Source organism: Scomber scombrus, chromosome 1 (genome assembly GCF_963691925.1).
Source record: "Scomber scombrus chromosome 1, fScoSco1.1, whole genome shotgun sequence".
NCBI classification, from domain to species: Eukaryota; Metazoa; Chordata; class Actinopteri; order Scombriformes; family Scombridae; genus Scomber; species Scomber scombrus.
In genome coordinates this window covers 28,876,500-28,902,022 of record NC_084970.1, presented here as the reverse complement: position 1 = coordinate 28,902,022, position 25,523 = coordinate 28,876,500, and the positions used below count along the sequence as shown (strand labels likewise).

The window sequence follows — 25,523 nt, the reverse complement described above, 5'->3', positions numbered from 1 at the left end:
ACTGAAAACATGATTGCCGTTATTAATCTTTGGAGCCGTTTTCAAACAAACTACCATGACCATAATCTTTGTGGTGAAGGAGTGGAGCTGTGTGGCTCATTAATGTGGTTTTAATGGTGTTTGGACAATAACAGAGGTCTATTGCACAGAGGAATAAGATATATCAGACTTTGGATGCACACACAATATTGATGATCAGTTCATTGTTGTTTTGGCTCTGCACGTTGTATATGTTGACAATAAAACAATAAGAAAACGTTGGGGGAAAAAGCCAATACTGAGCTGAGATCCAGCAAGTCAACGTGCTTCTTATCAACAGTTGATTAATGATTTCACAGAGCTGTTTCTCTGGTCTTACTTTAGTGATGGCTTTCAATAATCTGGTGAAAGCACTCCTTCATCTCCTGCTCCTTCTTGTTGGGCTCAGTGCCATTTGGCTTTCTCAATTTGAATCAACGCCAGAGGGATTTCATTTCAGAGATGAGATTTCTGTACCATGATAAATCAACTTTCTTAAGTTGCCGCTTCTGTAAATTGTTTAAATCTTTCTGCTAAAATATAGTTTCAATTATGTTTACTAGCTTTGTTAAAACAGAAACAGGACTGTTCACTACAGTATTAAACCGGGTATTAGAGGTGTCTTTATACAAATTGCAACATCAAATTATTACACTTTTTATATTCTATTTTCACATTATTATTGCAGCTATTGTCATGCAAAAAAGCCAAATTGTAGTAACGTGTTTACCTTTCTCCCCCTTTACTGTTTATCCTACTTTGTATTTAATTATCTACAAGTATGAGGATGCAATAAATGAGACTGACAGTCAATTGTCATCCTAGATCACTACTGTCAGGATATTGTCAATAAAAAGATAACGCTTAAAGGCTTTGTCGATTCTGATATGTTAATCACTATGATCAGAGAGAATAATACACTCACTATCAACATTCATCTCCAGACAGTTTTAGACAGCTCATTGTGTGTGTGTCCCACAGAACAGGCAGGTGGTCTGACAGAGGGGAGTTAATCTCCATCTGCTAAGAGCCTCCTCTGCTCCTCCTATCTGTCTTCTCTTTTAGGTTGGTCTCTTAAATATTTCATCATTCTTTGTTGGCCTCCACTGCCCTTTCCTCTTCTATTTTCTCCTCTTATCTTGTGTTCTCTTTCACCTTCAGTCCTTTATTCTCTCTTTTAGCCAGTTTCCACCTCCCTTTATCTCTATTTCTCTTTTGTCACATCCTCTTTTGTTTCTCAGTCTCTCCTCGGGACATTTCCCTCACCTTCATGGCAACCCCTCCTCTTTCAATTGGGGTGTGAGTCTGAGCTTGAATCATTATGCTCCAAAAAGCATGTGGCAGAAACTCCTTGGGGGAAAGGGGGAAGCGAGGACAGGGGAGATTATTAATTTAGATTTGTGTGTGATTGAATGACGGGCCTTATGAGAGGTATAGGAAAAATGTGTCTGATTTGTGTTTGAATGTAAAATATTTTCTTTATAAGGGGGACAGATGAAGAAAAATATATTGCGAGCATGCTTGTGTTGGAAATACTAGAGTATATATACAATGTGATTATATTACCTGGATGACAACAGTCCTGTTATCAAACTCCTTTTACCCTGGATGGATTCCGGGACACCCACTCCTTCATGCACTGCTCTGATAAGTGCCCTTCAGCTGGGTCCCTGTGTTTCCTGTCCTTGGGTACTGTGCTCTTTGCACCATTACCACTGCTTAATGGGGCTGGCTTAAGGCCTAAGAGGTGCCATTAGCTGCAGCTTTTGCATCTACTGTCATTATCGCTGAATATGACTCTGACATGATGAGCACACACTCCAAAACTCACACATTACTGGTTGCTGTTTCACCTGACTTCTATCAGTGCCACAAGGACTGTCTAAAGAGTCATACTTAATATAACTTTGTCCACTTAAACCATAGTTTTTAGTGTGATATTACCAAAATTGTATTCAGTGAGGTTCATGATCTTGTCAGTGCATGCTAGGTGACTGGGTGAATACATTGCCTATTGAATCTACAGCTGATTGCCTTTTCTCTGATGGTTAACCACCAATTTAAGAGTCCCTTTATATTCTCATCGGCACTCAAGCTTTGAAATATTTAACCTCTAATAGCAATGTTGAGGTTTCATTCCACTGACAGTCAGAGTCTGCATTAAATGGCTCTACCTGCAGTGTCACGCAATGGCTTTTTAACAGAGATCGTGAGGCTATATGTCCAGTTTAAAGGTTTGTAATCTGGGTAATGCTGTATTTTTGCAGATGTGACATACATTCACGTAGCACCACCCCCATCCTCCACCTGCCCATTGAATATTTCAGTTAATGCTGGTTGAAGCAATGACGTAACCAGTAGGAAACTTTTACCCTTTTGTCCATATATTCTGTTTCGCAGACTGTGATTTATTACAGTTTATCAATCTGAATGTATTTGTATATTCTTAATTGTAAAATCGCAGTAATAATATAATAGACACCAATGGGCCAGATAAAGCCCCTGTGACCTCTCTTTTCAACTGATTGAAATTAATACAGACTCAAATAAAAGATTACCTTTCCAACATTCCTGAACTGGCCATCTGGAAAATTCAACAAAAATCCAGATGGACTGATTCACTTTTGGCTGCAGGAGCAGGTGTGTTAAAAATCTATTCCCTTCTGTTTTTTTATTCTATTTGCCACTTGTTGAGGCTGCCATAACCTGTGGTGCTGGCTTTGCCTCTCATTTGAATTGTGTGTGTGTTTACTGTTTCAAGCAAACATTGCATGCATGGCTTTAGTTCCACTTGCTGAGTGTTAATCGTGCATGTTCTGCCTGCACCAGCCATTATGCATCACTTTTAGCTCAGTATATGAAGTAGGACTTGGTTGCTTGGTTACTTGGTGTAACTATTGTTTGGGTGCTGATGTTGCCCTTTTATGTGTTGATTTGTCTACTCTCTAATGTAAGTAGGTGCCAGTTAATTTAATTTGCAGGATTTTATGCAATCTTAGATATCTGTATCATAAAACCTTCTATTTGCTAACAGTCAATATTTTCATAAGGTAAAGCTACACTGTTGTTAACAGGCAGACATTCAGCTGACTAATTTACTGTGTCCCTATTATTCAAAATCCTGTCAGAGTGTTTGTGTGTATAAGGTTTAACACACTAACATAAACTGCTTTAAGGCAAATGAAATAACTCATGCTCATAAACCCAGAATAATATATGCATATCCCACATATCTTAAATCAGAAAATGCTACATATCAAATTTGGAATATTGTCATATAGTGTAGTCTGTGATGCTAATTGGCACAAAGGCTTTTTATAACCACAGTTGTCCCATCAGGCAATTTCCATAGCAGTGTAGAAATTATTCCAGTATTTTCAGCCAAGCTGTGACACTTCCTGTGCCAGTCAGAAATGGAGAGCTCACTTCACGCTGAGATAAAATTTGGTCAAAAAGAGCCAACAGGATATTTCTGTTTTTGTGTTATTTATTTCTCACAGAGATGGGAAGTCATCATAAATGGCTTTACAGTGTCACTGGCAAGGGAGAAGAGGAAAATGCAGAACATGGCATGATGGCGTGACAAGCCATTACTGTGCCTGAGTGACAAGACATGCAATCGTCCTGTGGATTTCCTTTGTGTGTCAATTGAAGCTCAGATGGTCCAGCTTCCTCAGTTGGCAACAACATTGAGAAAATCTTGATTGAAATAGTTTAACCCATTGATTTGATTTGGTGGTGTTTGAATGGCTTTTAGTGGCTCAGAATGAGTCTGTGTGCTACCATAGACTGTGAATAGTATAAAGGAGGGAGTGGACGTTCGGCTGCAGCTGAGGCAATGGAAGAATATAGAGCCAAATGTTTCTGTTTTGTGGTTTCTTGCAGTTTGACAACTAGTTTTATATTTTGTTGATTGTCTTTTAACTGAGAAAGAGCGTTACAACTCTAACACAGAGCAGGACAGAGAAAGAATGAGTGCGCACAGAGCAGCAGTGTCTTGGGGCAAGATGTAAAAAAGCTCAATAAACACGCTCGGCTCTCTGGAGTGGTCTGCCTTACAGCCATGAACACCACAGTAAATGTATACTTGCAAACAGACAACACATGGTCAGACATGGACGCAGGCATGGAAACAGACACACATGTACAACTCATAATGAAAACAAAAGACAAGCACAGTCCAAACCAAGAGACCAAGAGTGAACCTGCAGAGGCCCAGACATGTTTCAAACACACAGTAGACTATCATCAGGGGGATGCAGTTTTTTACTAGCACCTGCCTTACTATATCGACCTGACCAGGGGCCGTTTCAGCAGCTCTTTGTAGTTCACAAACATTTCAGGATCAGTGAGGAGGGAGAAGAAGAGGCAGTGATTTAGGAGCTGAAATCATCCCCATAACTCCATTATATCTTTAAACGGAGAGACATATTTAGGATTTACTGGATCCCGAATACAGTTTTGGCAGTGGAAGGAAACTCACATATTCCTGACAAGTGTTGTTTAATGAAATGTAATAGCTGTTTCCTATGGAGTCATTGAGTTAAGTAGGAACAAACACTCATGCTCAAATTGATTTGAAGCTATTTCAAGGAGTACTTACACCTTGTTGACACATTTGCATAATGAGTGTAATACATTTGTCTAAGATCTCAGTGAGCCTCAATCCAACTTAAGTTGTGCAATGTTCTGAACTGTGAAATCAGTATTTTCCATTGTTCTTGTTTGTCATGGTAATCCATCCAATAGTCGTTGAGACATTTCACTAATAACCACAAATATGAACATCACACAAGAAGAGAAGTCAGGGGATCTCCAAAGTCATTAGGATGCATCATCTGGAAACCATTGATATTTGAACAAAATGTTGTATTAATCTATCTATATGATTAGAGGATTAGTGAAAACTGTGTGATGCTAGAGGAAAGGGGTTCTTTCTCCATGAATGTTTGTAACAAAATGAAAACCAAATGCAAAATGTAAAACTTTGACTTACTTTGAATTATCTGGTATCGGATACAATTATTTTAATAAATAACAGTTCAGTAAAATGACATCTATTTTATTTGTTGTATTTTGTTTTATGAAGTTAGGAAAGCAGTGTTTAAGTCAAGTCTGATGTCGCCTTACACATAAAAGAATGGTCCCAGCCTCAGTGAGGCATACAGCTTATTAATGAAACACTGGTATTGGATCGGTACTCCGTATCAGTAAAACTGAAAACCCGGATTGGTGCATCCCTTGTACAGTCAGTGAATTTATAAAATCATACAGACGAAGTGCACAAACTGTGGATAGTACAACTCTTTATCAAAAGCAACATCCTGACAGTCTTTATGATATTGTGCTATTCTGAAAGTGTTATCATTTTGCTTCAGGCACTGCTGCAGTTGCTAACAAGGTCAATAGTTTAAGACGTTCCTTCTGGCGTACACATGCCTTTACAGTAATTGGGTAGGTTTCATAGCAGCGGAATGAAGGATTAGACTAAGGAGGGGAGAGATAGGAGATTAAAAAGAGAGGAGGATGGAGGGACCGAAAGCTGGTGGTGGTGCTGGGAATCAGCAACAAGGCCCTTGTGATTCCAAACAAGCAGTAGTTGGGAGAGAGAGGAGGGTGAATTGCTACTACCCCAAGGCTGTGATGTCTGCCCAGGCTGGAGCATGAACTGTGGTCGAGACAGACAGACAGACAGACAGGGAGATGAGAGAGGGAGAGAGGGGAGATGGGGGGGGGAGTGAGGGTGGACTGAGTGGCAGGATGGGAGAGCAGTGTAGAGGAGGAGGGGGGGAGTGCTATCCCTCCAGCTATCAGTACCAGTAGGAGGAGAAGAGGGTGGGAAGAGCAAGTTTAAAGGGGAGGGGGAGAAAAACATGAGAGAAAGAGGTAGAGCAGACACAGGCCGCCTGCTTAGATTTGAAGGGAAGGGAAGGAAGAGAGGAGATCCTGGCGGCTCGTGGAGAAAGGAGGGTGGATGTTTGCAATCTGAGAAGGCCGCAGAAACACTGTAGTGTCACTGCTAGGACACCGGTAAGGTAAGGTGACCTTTTCAATTATGAGAACATTGGTGTGCTGTTCAGATATGTTTATTTTATGTGTTTATGTGAAGGGAGAATTTATGAGTTCAACATTGTATAAAAATGTGTATGTTGGCAAAAAACTGTCAGGAAGTTATGAAGGCCTCATATTGTGTAACCCTGGAGCTGATCACACTCATAATTCACCAGTCTTGTGATCTGTGTTGATAGATACGTTGTAGTTTCTGCTCTGAGTTGCTGTGTTTTTGTGTGCGTCTGCTACCACGCATGCGTTGTCATGCTGCAAACCCCTCGTGAGATAAGAAAGACACAAACACACACAGACAGACATCCTCTCTGTGCCATACGCCGGTGACCAATGAATGAGCATCCTTGTAAAGAGAGCTCAAAGCAGGCGAGTCTCCCTCTCTCCCTCTCCTCTAACCGTCCCTCAGGCCACTTTCTGCTGCTCTTCTGTTCTACATTAATTCTTTAACAAGCTGCCATTATGCTGCTCATAGAGACATAGCTTCAGACCAGTTTGAATGGGATGCTGGTGAGACATGTTCATGACTACATATGACCAGCTTATTCACTTTGTTTGCAGTAAAATCATTGAAGTAGAGCTTCAAGCTACAACAATTATTTCCATTATTATGCTGATTATTTTTCTTTATAGCCTATGCTCATCAAAAAGAATCCAAAGTGATGTTTACATATTGTTTCTTTTGTCTCACCCGCTGCTCATAAACCAAAGACATTTAATTTACAACAATACAGAGAGGCAACAAATCCTCACTTTCATTCTTGACAAGCTGAAACCAGCAAATGTTTTGTATTTTATCTTGATTAATGTCTGAAACTATTGATTAATAACATCTAGTTGATTTTTTCTATCAATCAAGTAATCACACAATCATCCAACTGTTTCACCACTAAATTTAAGATGCACAAATAAAGCCTTTGTTTTGATGCTAAGCTTGTTATAACAGCAGTAGTCATATAATATTGTGACAGGGCTGCTACAGCTGTCATATTTGAGTGCTGAAGTGAAGGCATAGTGATCACCTGTAACTATCGGATGCAATGTCTGCAGTCTGGTTCGAGACGGAAAAGATCAACAATGACAGCGGCCTGGTCCGAGGATGTTTCTATTTGCATGTGTACGCCACTCCTACCAGTTCCCTTCCACATCCGAAGAACAATGCTCAATAGAGGATTGCCTGATGTTATCCGTTATTGATGCCACTGATCTGACAAGAGTCATTAATCCTCTCCCTCCAGTTCCTGTTGTGACAGAGTCCATCGGTACTGTCACTGGAATCGTGCTTAACCACAGATCCGGATTCAGAAAAATATCTCAAATTTATTATTTCAAAGAATTTCCAGTGACTTATGGCTTATAGGGCAAAGGGCATTTGACATCAACTTCCTGTGACTGAGTCAGTTTCTGAATCCTTATGCAGAGCCAGCTCATAGCCAAAAAATCAAGAGCTCCTTCAGTGCTTTCTTGTGGTGGAGTGACTAAAACAAAAGAAGCATCTTGAGTCAAACGTAACCACTTCTCTTTTGTTGTGTGTAGTGGCTGCAAACAATAGCTGCTTCTCTGTTGTACAAAATCCATGAGAGCCAAAATAGAGTGACAAACAGGACAGAGAGGAATCCGTTGTGTTCGTCTGAGATTAGTCATATTCATAAATTGTCCTTGTTTGTTGTTAAATAATCTGGAAGAAATATCTTTTTTAGCATTTGGCTTTAAGGCAACATTAAATAACAGTTTTCACCCTTCAAGAGTCTCACACCCATGACCAGTTTGGAAGATTTCCCACAACTGCATGTGTGACTGTTATCATGACTGCACAGATGGGGCAGCCCACCCAGCAACTGTGGGTTTGGTAGATGGAAATGTGACATTAAGACTTCACTGATTATTTCTGTGTAATCATCATCATTACCAATTCCAAAGAATACATTGAGGAGGAAGATAAATTCCCCTTACAGTGTAATTATAGGAAAGATATTACAATATCAACGTTGCTATTTCATCATTAAATATTCCTTGATTTGTTACCTGGCACACTAACCAGATGGTCTAAAAGCAGGAGTTTCATCTGAAGTACACCTATAACTCAACCACAAAACATTGAATGTGCTAAATCCCACTTAAAGACATTCTCCTTTATTGATTTTGCTGAACATAACTAAACACTATACACATTTTAAAGGAAGAGGTGTAACTAGAGATACAGAGTAGCTAGTTAAAGACTGAGACAAATGAAATGTGAATTATGCAACTTTAGGAACATCCTGTCATTTAATTCATATATCCAGAAAATGCCAAACAATGTGCTTCTTCTAGTTTCACAATGTGCAAATGTGCTGCTTTTCTCTGTTTTACAACCACAGATTTGACATATTTGTGTTTTGTGTGTATGTGAGGAAGCATGACCAGAGTGGCTTTGAAGGTGGTAGGAGGCAGACTCAAACTTGTTGAATCACTATTTTGGATTATCAACTTTTGGATTCAAAAAATGTCGCCAGCGCTTTAATATACAACTACAGAGATGTAAAAATGTGCCATCTTCATTTTTCTTTTTTTTTGTATTCCTCAGATGTCATGGCGTCCGACCTACCGAAGCTCCAAGTTTCGAAATGTCTACGGAAAAGTAGCCAACCGGGAGCACTGCTTCGACGGTATTCCCATCACCAAGAATGTCCATGACAACCACTTCTGTGCCGTCAACTCCAAGTTCGTGGCAGTCGTCACAGAGAGTTCCGGAGGGGGCTCTTTCATCGTTATACCTTTATCCCAGGTAACTCACACTGTTATAGTACACTGTAGGTTTGCTGTTTTTTGGCTGTGCTGAACAGGGTCAGAAATTAATGGTGACCTCAGGGAGATAAATATCAACAATATCCTCTCCAAGCTGACCCCTGCAGAAACCCATATACCCACATGACTGAATACTTCAGTGCAAGGGGAGATATGTGATGTTTGTCTATTTTGTGTCAAAATACTCAGTTGTTGTTGTTGGTTCTGAAAAAAGGCTGTTTGTCAGAGAGTATTTGGGCATTATTTAGGTACATTTTACTAGCTTGAATGACTCGGAGTCACAGTATTATACTACTAAACTTCATTAAGGGTTTAAACCTTTAATTTTTCTTCTAGAATGATCAAATTATTATTGTTCTAGATGCTGCACAGCACAGTAAGTAACAGAAACTAAGGTTGAAAAAGCTTTTTTTCTTTTTCTTACACAAATACATCACAAACCCTCGCTGCTATTGCAAAACATGCCCGTGTTAAATCCTAAAGCCAGAATCTAAAGCCAATGTTGTAACAGGGTTACATTACTGATAGGGGCAAATACATGCTTTGTGGTATTGCCCATAAACAAGACAAAAGGGCACTATTGTAGTGGAAAGTGTTTCTTCTTATGGAAAACTCTCTTTGAAATGTATTCTGTAATACTTCTGCAGCGTGATTCATTATATAACCATGTTTTTAACAGTGGTTTTAATAGGGAACATAAGCCTTAAAGTTGCATATTTCAGAGGTATTGTGTTGGCAGTGAAATGAGAAATTCACTATGATTTAAGTGGAAAGTAATTTTCCAGATATTGAATTGAACTGAAAACTTGTTTGCTCAAATTTTGTGAGTAGTGGTATTTGGTACGTTACGCAGAGTGCAGGGGAGCTTCTACTGGACAAAACTTGTTTTTCAATTCCGATTTTTGGTGTGTTATTTTTTATGTATCATTATTTAGTGGCACTTAGACACACAACACTGTATTTCATTCCACTTTGCAGATAACATTGTTTGTCCAAGAAACCATAGAATGCCTTGTCTCTTTAAGAGGGAGACTGCCAAGGTACTTGAGAAGCTCTCGGCTGCCAGCAGGGTCGAATCAAGCTGTTATCAGGCAGAAGTATTCAGTAAGCTGAGGCAGGGAGACTTCAGCTACATTTTGCTTTACATCATCATGAGCTATGATGTTCAGCCATGGAAAAAGACTACTGGCTGCAATGATGTAAATTATATAATAATGCTCCTCAGGTTTTAATTCACATACGGAACATCTGACCACTTAATTTAATGTCTCATAAATCCTTTGGAAAAAAAGGCTTTTTTGTCTGCCTACACTACTACACTTGATTAAAACATGTGAGGCTGTTGGTAATATCCAACAGTCTCTAGGTGGTTAAGATGCGTTGTCCTTTGTTGATGAAACTTGTTGATGAAAAGAGTGTCAGAGCATCATGTAATAAAACTTAAACTCAGTGGCACAGTGCTCATTAAAAAAAGGCTGCTTGCATAGACAGAACAATATGATTGTATTGGCTGCTTTAGGATATGACGACTTGGTGACTCACTTATAACTCCAATAATAACTTTATTCATAGTGTGCTTATATTGGCTTCACTGTGAAAGGAACGACATGACATTTAGAGGAAACCACTTGGTGTTTTGCAGTTTTTGCAGCAAGTCAAGTCAACAAGAGGAAAGTTTTATAAAGTAGAAATCCCCAAATACGTTGATTTATAAAATAGTTCACTGTCAGTTTTGTGTTTGATTTTGTTTGCTGGTCATAGGACAGTTAATGTGGTAGTTTTTGAAAATGACTTAAAACATCACTGACCCCCTTCAGATCTTCTCTCCAAATGTGTCTGACTTGTGTTCAATATAATCTGCTTATAGGATTAAAAAATACCCAACTACCGTGACCATCGACCTTTACAAATCATTCTTGATCCGATTGTATTGCAGTATGTTTTTTTTCCTGCTGTATAATGACTCTATCCAACTGTATGACCTGTCCAAAGACCATGGCTGGATCAATTTCCTCATCATCAAAGTAGCACTTAAGCATTTCCTTCTCAGGTTTCTGCTGAGTTGACGATTTCGGAGATGGCATTCATCATATTACATAGCAGCACAGATGACAGCCTCTGTGGCACGATGGCGGCTGTTTAATGCAGCATCCTGTGGTCCCAACAACAAATCAGCAGACCTAACTATTGTATAAGAACATTGGAATGAAGTGTAAAAAACATGTCTTATTTTAATTGTATATGACATGAAGTTACAGCTCCAAATGCATACTGCAGATGTCCTGTCATATTTTTACGTGAAAGACTAGTTTTTAATGGTTTATTTGTTAATGTATTGTTGCAAAATAATCTTCAGATGGGCCAGTGAAGTTTTTTAGATTTTCCAAAACATATTTACTTAGTCAGTGAAACACACCGAAATAAGCAGAGTTCAATGCAACAATAGATTAACTGTATAATAGGCGCATACAAACTGAGGCTGTACCCATATACCCAAATGAACTCATTCTTTTGTAGAGCTCAGCTACAATGTATTGCGCCTGTTTTTTCAAAATCCCCGGAAAATTCCCACCATTAGTTTTCATCTCTAGTCAGTTTCAATTAATTGGGTTATTTGCTGTTTCTTTGGGTGTTTCACCCCCCTCAGCAGTCAGCATTTTCATGAAGCAGTAGGATCCGCATTAACCTGTATCTCTGTACACCATTATTTCAGTCCCGATGAGGTTTCCTCATGTGCTCAGTGCCAAGTCATAGTGACATGGCCTCCCATTTTGCCTCCCTGGGTCAAAATTATTTCTGGACCTCCCACAAAATACCACAAAATAAATGGCTCAAGGCCTTTAATGATTTAATATCTTGATTGCGAACACAGTATAATGTAAGGTACCTGATTCAGTTTGGTAATATATGATTATACATCTTGATTAATACCATACTATGTCTCAATTAAATAAAAAAATCAGACAATACACATGCATAATCTGCCAAATTTAAAGAGTGTGAAAATGAAGCTACATTTGAAGAATGGAAATAAAGTTTATAAAAGGAAGTGGAGCCTTTTGAACAAGGCTGAATGAGATAAGTAAATAAAATAAAAAATATCCTTTTATACAATGCACCTTTCGATTTGAGAGCTTTCAACTTGGTCCATTAGGTAAACCAAAAAATGTGTGGTGGGTCTGGCTAATGGCGAGTTAGGAGCATGGCAGACAGATTATGATGACAGCCGGCGAGACGGCCATATGGTTGCCTCCAGACAATGCCACGAGCAAGTGGAAGGACTACCGCTGGCACCACCTGGCACACAGACCAGCCCAGAAATTGACACACAAGGTCACACAAACACCTCTTCATCACCTCAGACACAGAAAGCAAGTGTAGTGGGCGCAATGCTTTTTGAATCACTGTTACTATGACGACTATTACTACTGTTACTGTATGTGAAGCAGTGTGGATCTGTGTGTAAAGCATATTCATTATACGTTAGTGTGCAGCAAGCTAATATCTCTGACTTTGAATAGATCTACTGAAGGTTGTTTTCACTCCTGGTTTGATTTTACCAGCTAGACTTAATATAATATGTAATATAATCATGTATCGATGCCTATTATAAAGATGTCTACATAGACTCTATTATAGTTGATATGCTTTCATTGCATTTATAGAAAGGGAATTTCCATATATTTGTAGACAATACTTATATTCATGGATGCAGATATTATTTTAATACAGTATTTTATGTTCATTCATTTAAACTATTACTCTGAGTTCACTAGAAACAATGTGCTACTGTAGCTTCAAAAACATGTCAACAGAGATCCAGTGACGCTGACCAGATCACCGGCAGAGCACTGACAGCATGCATTAGACTGCTAACATGTGATAAAACACAGTGGCAGATTATCATTTGGACTTAAACGTGACTCAGCGTGTTCTTTGTAGATTAATCAGTAGTGGTCGGCCATATGGGAGAATATGCCGCAGAATATTTATAACCTGTTCTGATAAGAGTCTTTTGAATCCGCAACACTGATGTGAAACTGCAGCAAGAGAACAAACTGGCAATCACAGCATGATAGAAAAGACAAATTACAGACTTTAAACTTGACGTATCATTAAATCCACTTGTATAATTCAAATATTATTGCATAGTTTCGCCGGAGGAGTCATATTATATTTTGAAACATCAATCTACTGAAAGACCGCTGTTAGAAAAAAGATTTAGTAATATTTTAACCACAGAGCAGCAGTGATGAGCTCCATTAATAAAGATTCATCAGGAATTAAAGATCAATAAGATTTGGTAGTAATCACAGTGTGGAGCCTCTGGCGAGCCATTGGTACCTGGCCAGCACATCTGCGCGTCACCAGGAGTGCTCATCTGTGCCCCAGCTTCAGGAAATGAGCTGCAGAAAGACAATGAGGCTTTGGGTCTTGTCTTTTTTTCATGCCAGAACGTTATGCAAGCTGTATTTATTTTTCAATTTTTCTTCTTTTGTTTTATACGCTGAAGTGACATCAACAAAAATACATGTGAAATCCAAATATACAGAATATATGGAATATGGAAGCTCTTAAGAGTCTCAATCCGCTGTCACAATACGCTCTGATGTCCTTGTAATACCTCATAGACCATCTGTCCCTCTTTGCAGATAATTAGAACTAAATGAGGAGTCCCTTAGATCCTAAATTATTAATATTTTGAGGCCATGTCAAAATCTCTCAGTCATTGTAACATTGATAGAAAAAGCTAATGTGTCATCAGAGTTTCATCTTGTATTAACTTGTCTTGTTATTCTAATAGTTTCTTTCATTATTTCCATACTTTGTTTAACTTTACACACACGTGCATGCATGAGACATTTTCAGAAAAATTACCATCTTGTTTATGTTATGTTTAATTCTTTCTTGCCGGCTCTTTTGATTTCCTCTTGTATTTACAGACATGTTGTCTCCACTTCACTGTTGTCAGGTTTTGGTAGACATTGGTTGCTATTGGTTTTGGCATGTGTCCCTTATCTTGTTAGAAGGCTTTCAGTATCTTTGGCAACATGTTGAATTGGAAACTTTTTCTTTTTTTTAATGACCAGACTTCTTGTTAGCTGCTTTCTAGTGCATTAAATACAGTGGTAATATCCGGTTTCAACAATGTATTAATCTGTTAATCTGTCTTTTTTGCATATATGTTTATATATATTTTATCTGTTCTATATGTTGCTTAGATTATATTGAGTAATATATTTATAATAATTAATTGTGGCTCAAATATTGAGACTTATTTTCTAGTGCTTGCGGTTTCTCTGGCTAGCAGGCTATTTGCAAGCTGATGTTGACTGTGAGGGAGATTTAAATTAGTAGTTATTATTTCATGTATTTCTTTATATATATGCTACAAATGTTGTTTTCAGACTAACGGGTCAATGTTTGTTCTTAATTCAGTGTGACACTTATGTCACTGAGGTATAAGAAATCCTTCCCCTAGGCTCGTTGAACTCTTGAACTTTCCATGAGGGTTTTTTTTACTGACTTCTGAGGTTAGCTGCAGATGTCTTTGCTTTAAGCCTATTTTTTTTAGAAACTGTGTGGATCACAAGGAACCTAGACGAGCTCAGGTTGAGGGATGTCCTTGTTTGATTGACCATTAGTTCTGTGTGAGATCATCTATGACCATACATGTTTTTTAACAAGGTGTAACAGTTTGTTGAAATGTCCGTTTAGGGAGCTGACTTTTTTTTATCTTTTCTTCTGGAGAGCTATAAAGTTGTCTGGTTTGTGTTTCCAATCTTTAGTGAAAGGGCCAGCTGCTTTCTCTCCAAAAATACAAGACAATTGTATTTTTTGGACATTTGGACATTTGATCTGATTGTGTAATGGATTGTACTACAACTGCTTCCAACAAGTAACAATGTTAAATGCTCTCCTGTGGCTTTGTGTGTTCTCCAGTGAGCCATTAAAAATGTCCACTTCATGACCAATATTGGTCGTAAATTCACCATAAATTAGAATTTAGATCAATTTACCATTCATACATGTAGCAGAATATCTGAACCCAAGTCTGACTGAGACTGTACTGTTTTTTCACCATAATTGTTGTTGTTATGAAATAAAATGTGTTGTTTCAGATCCTCTTACAGGGTTAAGGTGCAGAGATGCTGTTAATCCATTTTCGCTGAATATAGTAAACAGATTTTTATTAAGTGTAGACTTTGTTAGTCTTCATGGTTCACTGAGGTCAGTGCATTTAAACACACACACACAGGATTTTCTGAACCATGACCTGACGCTCCTGAACAAATCTCTGAGGAAATAAAAAAGAGGTCAGTGGATTGAAGTGACATCAAACATTCATGACATCATGACCGACATTAAGAGGTTTAGGTCTGTCTGTTGTTATGAGCCAGTGCCCCACAGTGGACTCTGTGGGTTACTGCAATAACAATACTTTGCCTCAGACATTCATGTACAATCACCAGGTCTGTTTTGTTTTGCTCTGCATTTATCAGGTCATTGCACTGATGTGATTTAACTTTTATTATGTTATTTTCATCTTTAATGTTCACATCAATGAAGCCACATTTTTGTTCCACCATCAGTAATGTGCTTAGTCGTTGATTAAAGATTATTATTTATAGCCAAGAAGTAAAGTGTGCTCCATGTTGATCTATTCTACTCTATTCTTGTTTTGTGTAATAAGGTGTTTATTTGGGTGTTGTTTTACCTCAGCAGCAGTATATAGGCTGTCTATTTAACTGCATTACGCAAAATAACCACACTACATGCATAAATCTGATCTATTGTATTCTATTTTCTTCTTTATTATTCTATAGTCTCCCATGTTATGACCAACACTGCAGTAGACCTTAATACATACTGTAATTTTTTTTTTACTGCATGTTACCTGAAACAGAAACAACAAATGTAAACAGTGTGTTTCTGTCACTCTGTTTCAGTCAGGCCGTCTGGATTCTCATCAGCCGAAAGTGTGTGGCCACCAAGGCAATGTGCTGGACATCAAGTGGAATCCCTTCTTTGAAAACATCATAGCATCCTGCTCTGAGGACACCTCGGCAAGTGACCCACATCTTTTTTTTATTGTCTGTGTTCATTTGTTGACTGTGAGGATGTGAAAAATGTTCTATATCTGTGACGCTGGGGGTGACAACCACTTGCACGGGGGCAAAGAGGTCATCAGTTTAGTGTTGCCACAGGATAACTAATTTCACTGGAGGTCGGCTGCTAGCTGCTCTGGTCGTTGTTGTTATGGACCTCTGGCCTGGAAATGACAGATGTGAAATGCCTTCAAGCAAGGCTGAAAATCCACTAGCTGCTCAGTAACTGACTACATACATCATGTCAACCCTCAATCACTATTACTCTTAATCTCTGACATATACTAAGACTCCTCTAGGCCTTTTTCCAGTACATACACCTGTTACATTACTCCACTGAGCACAGTAAAGCCACGGTAGTACTTTGTCCTTTATAGTACTTTCACTTGTTGAAGGATAATCTCCTCTGGTCCAACACAGAGCTTCAAGCCATAGCTGTAATCCAGTCTAATCCTAATGCAGTGGGCTACATTGATAGCATGTGCTATTTTCGATCAGCAGGATCTCTCGCTGTGTGTCATACAGAATGTGGTTTGGAGGTCATAATAATAAATTATGTAACACATTCTGGTCCCTCACAAAAATATAGATCGCCTGTTCACCTGTTCTGTAAAAAATGTGTAGATATGTTTGTGTTTATATCTGTATGCTTTATGATGATGAACAGTGTTTTCCTTTATATTTATATTTATATTCTCTGTGTCTGTGTGAAGGTGCGAGTATGGGAGATCCCAGAAGGTGGTCTGAGGCGCAACATGTCAGAGGCGGTGCTGGAGCTGTATGGTCACAGCAGACGGGTGGGTCTGATTGAGTGGCACCCCACCAGCAGCGGCATCCTCTTCAGCGCCGGCTACGACTACAAGGTACCACGACAGCAACTCTTGACACAATTCGCTCAAATCAACATGCTGTACACGTTGTCACCAATAACTTAATTTGCCTTCACAGTAAATGCAGATGAAAGGAATTAAAGGAATTCTTAGATATGCCATCATGAAACCAAATTTTATAAAGTATAAATATTTCACATTCACTGTCTTATTTTTCTTCAAAGATGAACACACAACATGTGATTTGCAGAACTGATGTACTGTATATGCTGTAGGAGAAAGAGAACACAATTTTAGATATCACACTGCAGGATTTAATTTGTTTGTCATGGTGTGACATAGTGCTGAAACAATTAGTTGATTTATTGATTTTTTGATCAACAGAAAATTAATCAATAATTTAATAAAATCAAGTAACTGCTGAGGTCCTTAATCAGTTTAAAACACCAAATATTATCTGGCTCCAGTGTCCGTTTTATATCACTGTAAACTGAATTTTGTGGGATTTTGGTCTATTCGTCACACAGCACAAAGATGACACTTCGCTCTGGAAAACTGTGATGCATATTTCACAGTTTGACACTAAATAGACTTAACAATGAATAGATTAAATAATAGAATTGCCAGTTTAATTAATATTGAACATTGTTCCAGCTCTAGTGTACTGGCTGTCCCTCAACACACTTTAATGAATTATTACCAAAGCACAGAGTCATTTAGTACTTAGGTCTACTATTCTTTTGTCTCCAGTCGACACACCAAGTCAAATTCTTGCAACATATTCTTGCCATTGATTCAAGCTCTGCAGCCATCTAACAGCTCCACCCAAACAATCTTTCCTTACTCTGTCAGATCCTGATCTGGAACCTGGAGATCGGGGAGCCAGTAAAAATGATTGACTGCCACACTGACGTCATCCTCAGCATGTCCTTCAACACAGACGGTAGCTTGCTGGCCACCAGCTGTAAAGACAAGAAGCTGCGTGTCATTGAGCCACGCTCTGGGAGAGTCCTTCAGGTTAGAGGGAGGGGCTGTTATTTTTATGAGAGCATGCTAACACATTAGAGACACTGTGAGAGCTTTACACTTAAAATATTCTTTAGTGTGTGACTGATAACTTAGGAGGACATCATGATTACTTGGTTAAATAAACAGTGTATCAAAGTTAAAAAATGATGATGAGATAGCAAGTATGGCCAAAATTTCCAGTTCCAGTTAAGGAAAATCTTACCACATCATAAAAAGATTTTTTTTGGCAACATAGTCCTTCCAACTAACAATAGTTTGGGAAATGGTCTTTCCCTGTTCAACATGACAATACCCCGTGCACAAACCAAGGTTCATAAAGAACGTTTTGTCAGTTTGGCACAGAGCCCTGGCCTCAACTCCATCCAACACTTTTGGGTTGAACTGGAATGTCAGCAGTGAGCCAGGTACATATCACCCAACATCAGTGGCCAACCTCATTAATGCCTCTGTGGCTGAATGGGAGCAAATCCCTGCAGACTGGTTCCAAAATCCTATGGAGAGCCTTTCCAGAAGAGTGAAGGCTGTTATAGCAGGATACGAGTGCCCATGGATTTAAAATGAGATTCTCAACAGTCACATATGGGTGCACGTTTGGGTGTTCACATACTCTCCAGCAGACCCTGACCCCCTAGACTTCGGTGAGGAAACTGCAGCTCCAATTAACTAATTCAATTTTCAAAGCTAATATTTTGATTGAATTAATTAATATTTCATACTAATATAAAAATGTCTGCAGCTGGTACACACCACTTTTCTTTATGTTTGAGCTTGGTGATCTTGCTGCTGGTTTCTGATTTGACTCGTGCAGGAAGAAATAAAAAGGACAAATCATTTTAATCTGTACCTGAAATATAGATTCCAATAAAGGACAACAGAGGTGTATAGTTTTTACTGCTATTATGCCAAGTATATGAAATACATTTACCCCGGTATAAAAACCTCTTAGACTGTATAATAATTGTATGGCATTAAATATTGAGGAGCTCCTTCGTATCGATCATATGCCACCTGGGTTCTCCACAATGTGAACAGCCTGAAGACTCCAGGTCTGAGTTTTTGATGTGTTTTAGATGGACTATGTCTAAATCTTGTCACGTATAATCTGTAGTATTACAAGAATATGATGAATAAATAGCATTCCGGTAATATATTAGAGTATGAACTTTTCTCAGCAGGACCATGTATCATCAAAGCCTTACTTTTATCTTTTATCTTGCTCCACCAGCAAGCCAGTTGTAAGAACCACCGCGTAAACCGCGTGGTGTTCCTGGGCAACTTGAAGCGGCTGCTCACCACAGGGGTTTCACGCTGGAACACGCGACAGATCGCTCTCTGGGATCAGGTCAGGCAACATCTCCATACTGCTCATGCCTATAATACCAGAGTGGGTGGAGCAAGTGTGTTTGTTTAATTCCGTTTGTGTGTTGCTCTTCCTAGGAGGATTTGTCCATGCCAATTGTGGAGGAGGATATAGACGGCCTCTCAGGACTGCTGTTTCCTTTCTATGATGCTGACACACACATGTTGTACCTGGCAGGCAAGGTCAGCACTGCCCCTTACTGCGTCACTGTAATCTTTCTCATATTTACTGTTGAGTGTAGTGGGTAAAAAAAAGATTTTTACTGGCAAAGTCTTTTACTATTAAGATAAGCTGACAAACAAAAATAAATTCAGTCATTTGACACCCAGCCATAGTTCATTAGCCATAGCTAGTTGTATGAACAGGTCCTCTTGACTTATTTTAGTAGTCATCATATCAAGTTTGTGTATCAGTTTGCAGGACGTCAAAAACATTATTAAAATACTTTTAAAAATGACACTTGGAAACATCTTTAAAATATTTTGCTGTCATCACTTTTAAGATGCAAAGTCACTAATTTCCCTCATGTGCATTGGTGTGTTTGAATAGCAAACTATAATGAGAAATTATGTATGAAGTGTTGTAAGTGCAGTATTGTAAAAACATTGACAGGACTTTGTATCACCTGCTCGAGCATGTGCTCGAGCATGTGCATGTGCATCCTCGTGCACAATACAAACAAAATGGAGGGCCACTCATAAAATCATTGTGTATTTTGCATAAACATCACATCCTTTGGATTTTCACAGAAAAACCTGCTCAAGTCCTTTGCATAAAAATCAGTCTCACTTTTTAAGTTACGTTAAAAGAGAAGGCAATTAATACATGTAATTTGCTTCACAATTCTTACATATATAACACCTTTTAAATCGAGTAAATTATTTTGTTCTTGAAGTCAGAGTGCAGCTGTGTCACATAAGATGATGCTGTACATCAGCATTAAGTGACTGGTTGATTTGTAATTGAATAGCCACATTCTGGTGTCTTGGCAGGGGGACGGCAACATACGTTACTTTGAGATTACCACAGAGAAACCGTACATCCAGTACCTAATGGAGTTCAGGTCCCCGGCCCCACAGAAAGGACTAGGTAAGTCATTAATGATCAGCAATATATGACCTCTCCCGCTGAGAGCTAAAAAAAAAAAAGGTCCTAATTACTTCATTAGCAGTCATTAGAGATGGGAGTGGGAAATGAATCACAGTGGGAATGGGTTCTGCCTAGAGACTGCTGTAATTGTGGTCTTACATGGCTGAAAGGATAAAATTTGTGAAAGAAAAAAAAGAGCCAGATAAATTAAAATTTAGTTTAATGGGTTCCACTAAATTGTCCAGAGCTGGCATATTGCAGCAGGTTGATATTTTTCTCTCGTTTATGGTTCTCCAGGTAGTCGTGAATTCTGGGTATTGGTGATTTTATGTTTGTGTCATCACACCCCTCTGTTCCTGTCTACAGGTGTGATGCCAAAGCACGGGCTGGACGTGTCAGCCTGTGAGGTGTACCGCTTCTACAAGCTGGTCACCTTGAAGGGCTTGATCGAGCCTGTTTCCATGATTGTGCCAAGGAGGGTCAGTAAGAATGAAATACTGGTTCTACTCCATTCTTCAGATTGTTATTAAATACAAGAGCAATTATGGTTTTCCTGGCATTAATCAGAATCTCTTAGCAACACCTTAATGTAAATATGCTGGCTTGTAATTACCAGAAATAGTCACATTCTCCCACAAAGCAGTGAGTAGCAAATCAGAGGTGAAAGCAAACAAAGACAGAGGTAATTAATCACAATGAAAAATGATGCTTTGTCATTTATTGGTGTGACTTGAGAACAACTGTACTGGTGGGGGCTTGAAACAGCTTAATGTGACCTTCTCTCCATACTTTATATAATCAACCATACCGTATTACCTTTATCAAATCAAATCAGTATAATAAGAATACATATTGAATCCATCTAAAAGTGTTTGGTGTTTGGTTGTTTACAGTCAGACACATACCAGGAGGATATCTACCCCATGACAGCAGGAACAGAACCTGCGCTGTCTGCCAGCGAATGGCTGAGTGGCATTGATAGAGGTAAACAACACTTTAGACACACAGTGGATTAGTTTGTGGAGCGACATTATAACAGCAGCTACCTCTCGCCAAATATAAACCGGTGTTAGGGAAATTACTAATCATCCCGTATTTGTCAGTATGAATAACATTTGTCAGCAAGGTCAGTGTTGATGTGCTAGAACTAATTAAGCTCTGAAAAAGTGTTTAGTCTTTTATTGCCAGCTCTTTACACATGTTATAAATACATGGCTTCTGTCATCACTAACATGATGCAAACTCTTACCGATTATATCCATTAATTCATCATTAACCCCTTCAGACCTGAATTATTCCCTATTCTATCTTTTTTTCTCACTCATATTAAACGTAGAAAATTCAGAAGTCAACTCTTAATTTACTTTATTTCATGTCCATTGCAGTGGACGTCAGGACCAAACAGTTGGGACACAATTCGATTTATTGATATTTGATATTTCTCTTAAAAAAGAACTGGAAAACACTGAAGCAATATTTTAACAGTGACTAACTGATGAAACATTGACTGCAGCAATCGAGGAATCTCATCACTGTGTCCCTGAAATCAGTAGAAAAAATATGTCTGACTTCCTGCCCATGTGCCTGCATGTTTATATGTCTATTAATCATTTAGATTTATATACACACTGGATAGAATAATGAAAATGTGCCACATGAATTGTGTTGGACAATTTTAAACTAAATCCAAGAGGTGAAAGTGTATTTAGTAAAATACTAAATTCTGTTTGCATGTCATTTTTTCATTATCATCATTCCTCATTGTACTCTACACTATTTCTGCTCTCAGTATCAGTGTATCACATAACAAAGACCAACAAATTGCCTTCTAAAATGAGCATCAGCAAATGAATGTTCCTGTTCATGTTCAAGTTAAACTGGTCCTGAGCCATAATAGATTCTCCCATCGGAGGAGGACATAAGCCTCTTTGTGCTTTGTGTTGGTTTTCACATGCTTAGGAGTGTTTTTTTGCTCCTTGTGTACAAACAGACCCAGTCTTGATGTCTCTGAAGGACGGTTACCACCGGCCAAGCCAGTTAGTGTTCAAGGCCCCAGTGAAGGAAAAGAAGAGTGTGGTTGTGAATGGGATCGACCTGCTGGAGAACGTACCGCCCAGGACAGAGAACGAGGTATCTGAAAAAAGCAATTCAATGACCCTGAAGTAACGCTTTGAATAAAACTGATTTACTCTGCTGTTCTTTTACTATAAAAGTACCTAATAAAGATAGCTTTAGAAAATAGTTGCAAGAGAGTTGAGATAGAGAGTGAGAATATTACAATTTATTATGCAGTTAATAATGTCCCAGTAACAAAGTGAATGCACTGACATATTACATAATATATTGATATTTGTTTTTGTTGTACAATCGTGTTGATGGATTCTTTGATGTGATGGGTTGGGAGGGTTGGGAGGGTTGGGAGGGTTGGGAGGTGGCGATTTTGCTGCATCTGGTTGATGTAGTCAAATGATTGTGAACAGCTCCGGGAAAAGTTAGTGAGGGCAGTTTGAATCAACACTTTTTTATTAAACCAACTTTAATTTTGACGTTGGAGTCAGCAGTTAACAAAATGTCCCTCGAGGTCTATTTAACAGCCGTTCTGGAGCTTTAAATCATATCACAAATGTTTTGTTAAATATAATTATGAGTATGATGTATGGATGTGATCCAGAACAGCTACTAAATGGACCTTGAGGTGAGATTGTTTTGTCAACTAACACACCAGTGTTTTGAAAAATGCTGAAGTAGGTGATGTCCTGCTGTAAGGTGTGAACAATTCAAACTTGCCTCAACTTCCTGTAGTGACTACAAAAGTTTTCTCTCATTGTAGTGCATTCTGCATATTTCCGCTGCAATGACCTTTTCATTTGTGTGTGAAAGTGTATTTGCTGCATGCATGTTCTTTCATGTTGTTTCACTTTTCTGTATGCAGCTCCTGCGGATGTTCTTCCGGCAGCAGGACGAGCTGCGGCGGCTTAAAGAGGAGTTGACCACCAAGGATGTGCGAATACGCCAGCTGGAGCTGGAGCTCAACAACTTGAAGAACGTTAGCCCCAACAACGTCTGACCTCTAAGCCTTCTGAACTGGCAAAGCTGCTTGCTTTGCCTCCAATTCTGACCTCCAACCAGTTTCTGAGCCCTTCCCCCATTTTTTTTTTATATATCACACTACAGTATATCATAACTTCATCCCTGCTGCCCCGCATAGTGCACACAATAATATGATAACTGTTGGATAATGTCTTAATTACTGGAATATTGTAATAATGACAAATATGTTACACAATGGAGGCATGGCAGTGTTCATGGATTGCCACTTTAACATTAAATTGATGATCATGATTGATGATCAATTCTTGCATGTTCTCAGTCAGACCTCCTAGGTTTTTGTCTTAATCTCAGCCACCATGCCTACCCTATCACCCATGTGGCAATGCCTGATCACCATGAAAAAAACGCCCCTGCTCTCATCCTCCTATACTGACCAAACCTCCATGACTTCTTTTTCTGAGGCAAAATTGGAGGATAAAAAGACTATTACTGGCTCTTAGTTTTCTTCCCCAAGGCCTTATACCCTGCTGCAGACTCAGTTTGCAGCGAGATGCAGAATCATCTCAAAATGGCTGACGTGAAGTAGTTTGCACCTGACAGACAAGAAGAGCTCTTGCAGACATGGATCACGTGTTTCATGGGGGCTGCTTATCCTGTAACAACTTTTCTCATCTACAAATGTTGGCCATAAATGTACTTCACACCACTCACACATAGCTACACAAATGCAGTCTTTATTCCCAAGGAGAGTGAATAGTTCACTCACTTTCAGTATTTTTATTCCTTCTTTAAACAGCGAGAAAGCAGCAGTAAAGACATGGATCCAGATGTAGTGGACTTGTGTGACTATTCGACTGTCTCTGCAATTAAGAGTCTTAAGGGAAAATGTTCTGGCTGTTGTTTGGTTTCAGGGCTAATTTTGAGGATGGGGGGGGTTATGTATATTTGCTTCTATTTATTTGTCACACTTTACCTTTTTAGCTAATAACATGTTTACTTGTTAATCCAATTGTTTCTGACGATGTGGCTGCACAAGTAATGATTGTGATGCTTGATAGATTTTGCTGAATGTTTCCAGTTGAAATGGTGCAAGATTTTTGTGAAACTGGACCTTAAATTGTATAAGTTCTTTGACTCCAACGACATAACTTCAGACAAGGTATGATAACATATTCTTGGCTATTCCTAGCAGTAAAAAACTAATAATAACCATTCTTTTACATTTAAACTAGTATATCACTATTACTAAGTCATGTTTACTTGTAGATGTGTAACTTTGCTCTAGAGACTACCAGGTCATCTGCCTCTCCTTCTCCACTGATACCATCAACAGACTTATGCTAAATTGCCATTTAAATGCCTGTTTTACCATCAAAATATCTTTTTTTCTTTCATTCTGAATGTGAAGAGAAGTGATGACTTGATTCATGTTTTATTGGCTCTGTTATGCCAGCCAGGTTCAAGCAGTTACCAAAACAATACTGCTAATATGCCATTTGTCTTTCAATTAAGACCCCATCACGATGATAGGCTTGTCTTATTACTGATCTTGCTCTTGGATGAAAGGAAAAATGAGGGTCAGATGTATGCATAGCAAGAATTTGTTACCTCCAGTAAGTTAAAAGCAAGTGAGAGACAGAAGGTCACAAGTCATCCCTGATCACATCATACTGGGGACAGAAAGGGTCCAAAGCTTTATGGCTTCAATTAAACCTGAAAAAAGATACAACCCTTTAATAGAGACTTGAACCACTGATGCATTAATGGTAAATATGTATTTTCTTTGCAGGAAAAATAAAAGGCTACAATGAAAGTATTAACGGGCAAATAAGCTGCCAGAGACTGATCAACTACAACTAGTGAAAAGACAGGTGAAGTTGCAGCTGGAGCTGTGCTATGTCAAAGCCTCACATGTGGGTGTATTCAAGGCTAAAATCAACTACTTTACTGATTGCTTTTTTTTGGTAAGGTAGGATAACAGGGCAGAAATGCTGATGTATGCTGTTAAAATGACTCAAACTTTGTTGAATGGCATTTTGGTTTGGACAAACTAGTGTTACCCTGGAAATTGCTCCGAGTTTGTTTGGCACTGAAGCTGTGATTGACGTTTTAAAGAACAAGTAAACCCCAGTTTAAACTTCCCTGGTATACTTGTCTTATACTTGTTTTTGGTAGTACTGTAGGTTT

General features: G+C 38.7%; 1 protein-coding gene across 1 annotated transcript; it reads left to right on the top strand.

The window, feature by feature from the left end:
- Nucleotides 1–5,956: 5,956 nt before the first annotated feature.
- Nucleotides 5,957–25,468, top strand: coro2ba (coronin, actin binding protein, 2Ba). The gene is made up of 12 exons (XM_062425036.1): nucleotides 5,957–6,053; nucleotides 8,648–8,848; nucleotides 15,819–15,935; nucleotides 16,691–16,840; nucleotides 17,660–17,824; nucleotides 19,062–19,178; nucleotides 19,274–19,378; nucleotides 20,189–20,285; nucleotides 20,652–20,764; nucleotides 21,179–21,269; nucleotides 22,276–22,415; nucleotides 23,218–25,468. The coding sequence occupies exons 2-12, from the start codon at nucleotides 8,648–8,650 to the stop codon at nucleotides 23,350–23,352; spliced, it is 1,431 nt and encodes a 476-aa protein (XP_062281020.1). The 5' UTR covers nucleotides 5,957–6,053; the 3' UTR covers nucleotides 23,353–25,468.
- The last annotated feature ends 55 nt before the right edge of the window (nucleotides 25,469–25,523 follow it).

Coding starts and splice junctions, on each gene's coding strand:
- coro2ba (XM_062425036.1), top strand. CDS start 8,648: ATGTCATGGCGTCCGACCTACCGAAGCTCCAAGTTTCGAAATGTCTAC. Junction 16,841..17,659: donor GCGCCGGCTACGACTACAAG/GTACCACGACAG, acceptor TTACTCTGTCAG/ATCCTGATCTGGAACCTGGA. Junction 19,379..20,188: donor TGTTGTACCTGGCAGGCAAG/GTCAGCACTGCC, acceptor GTGTCTTGGCAG/GGGGACGGCAACATACGTTA.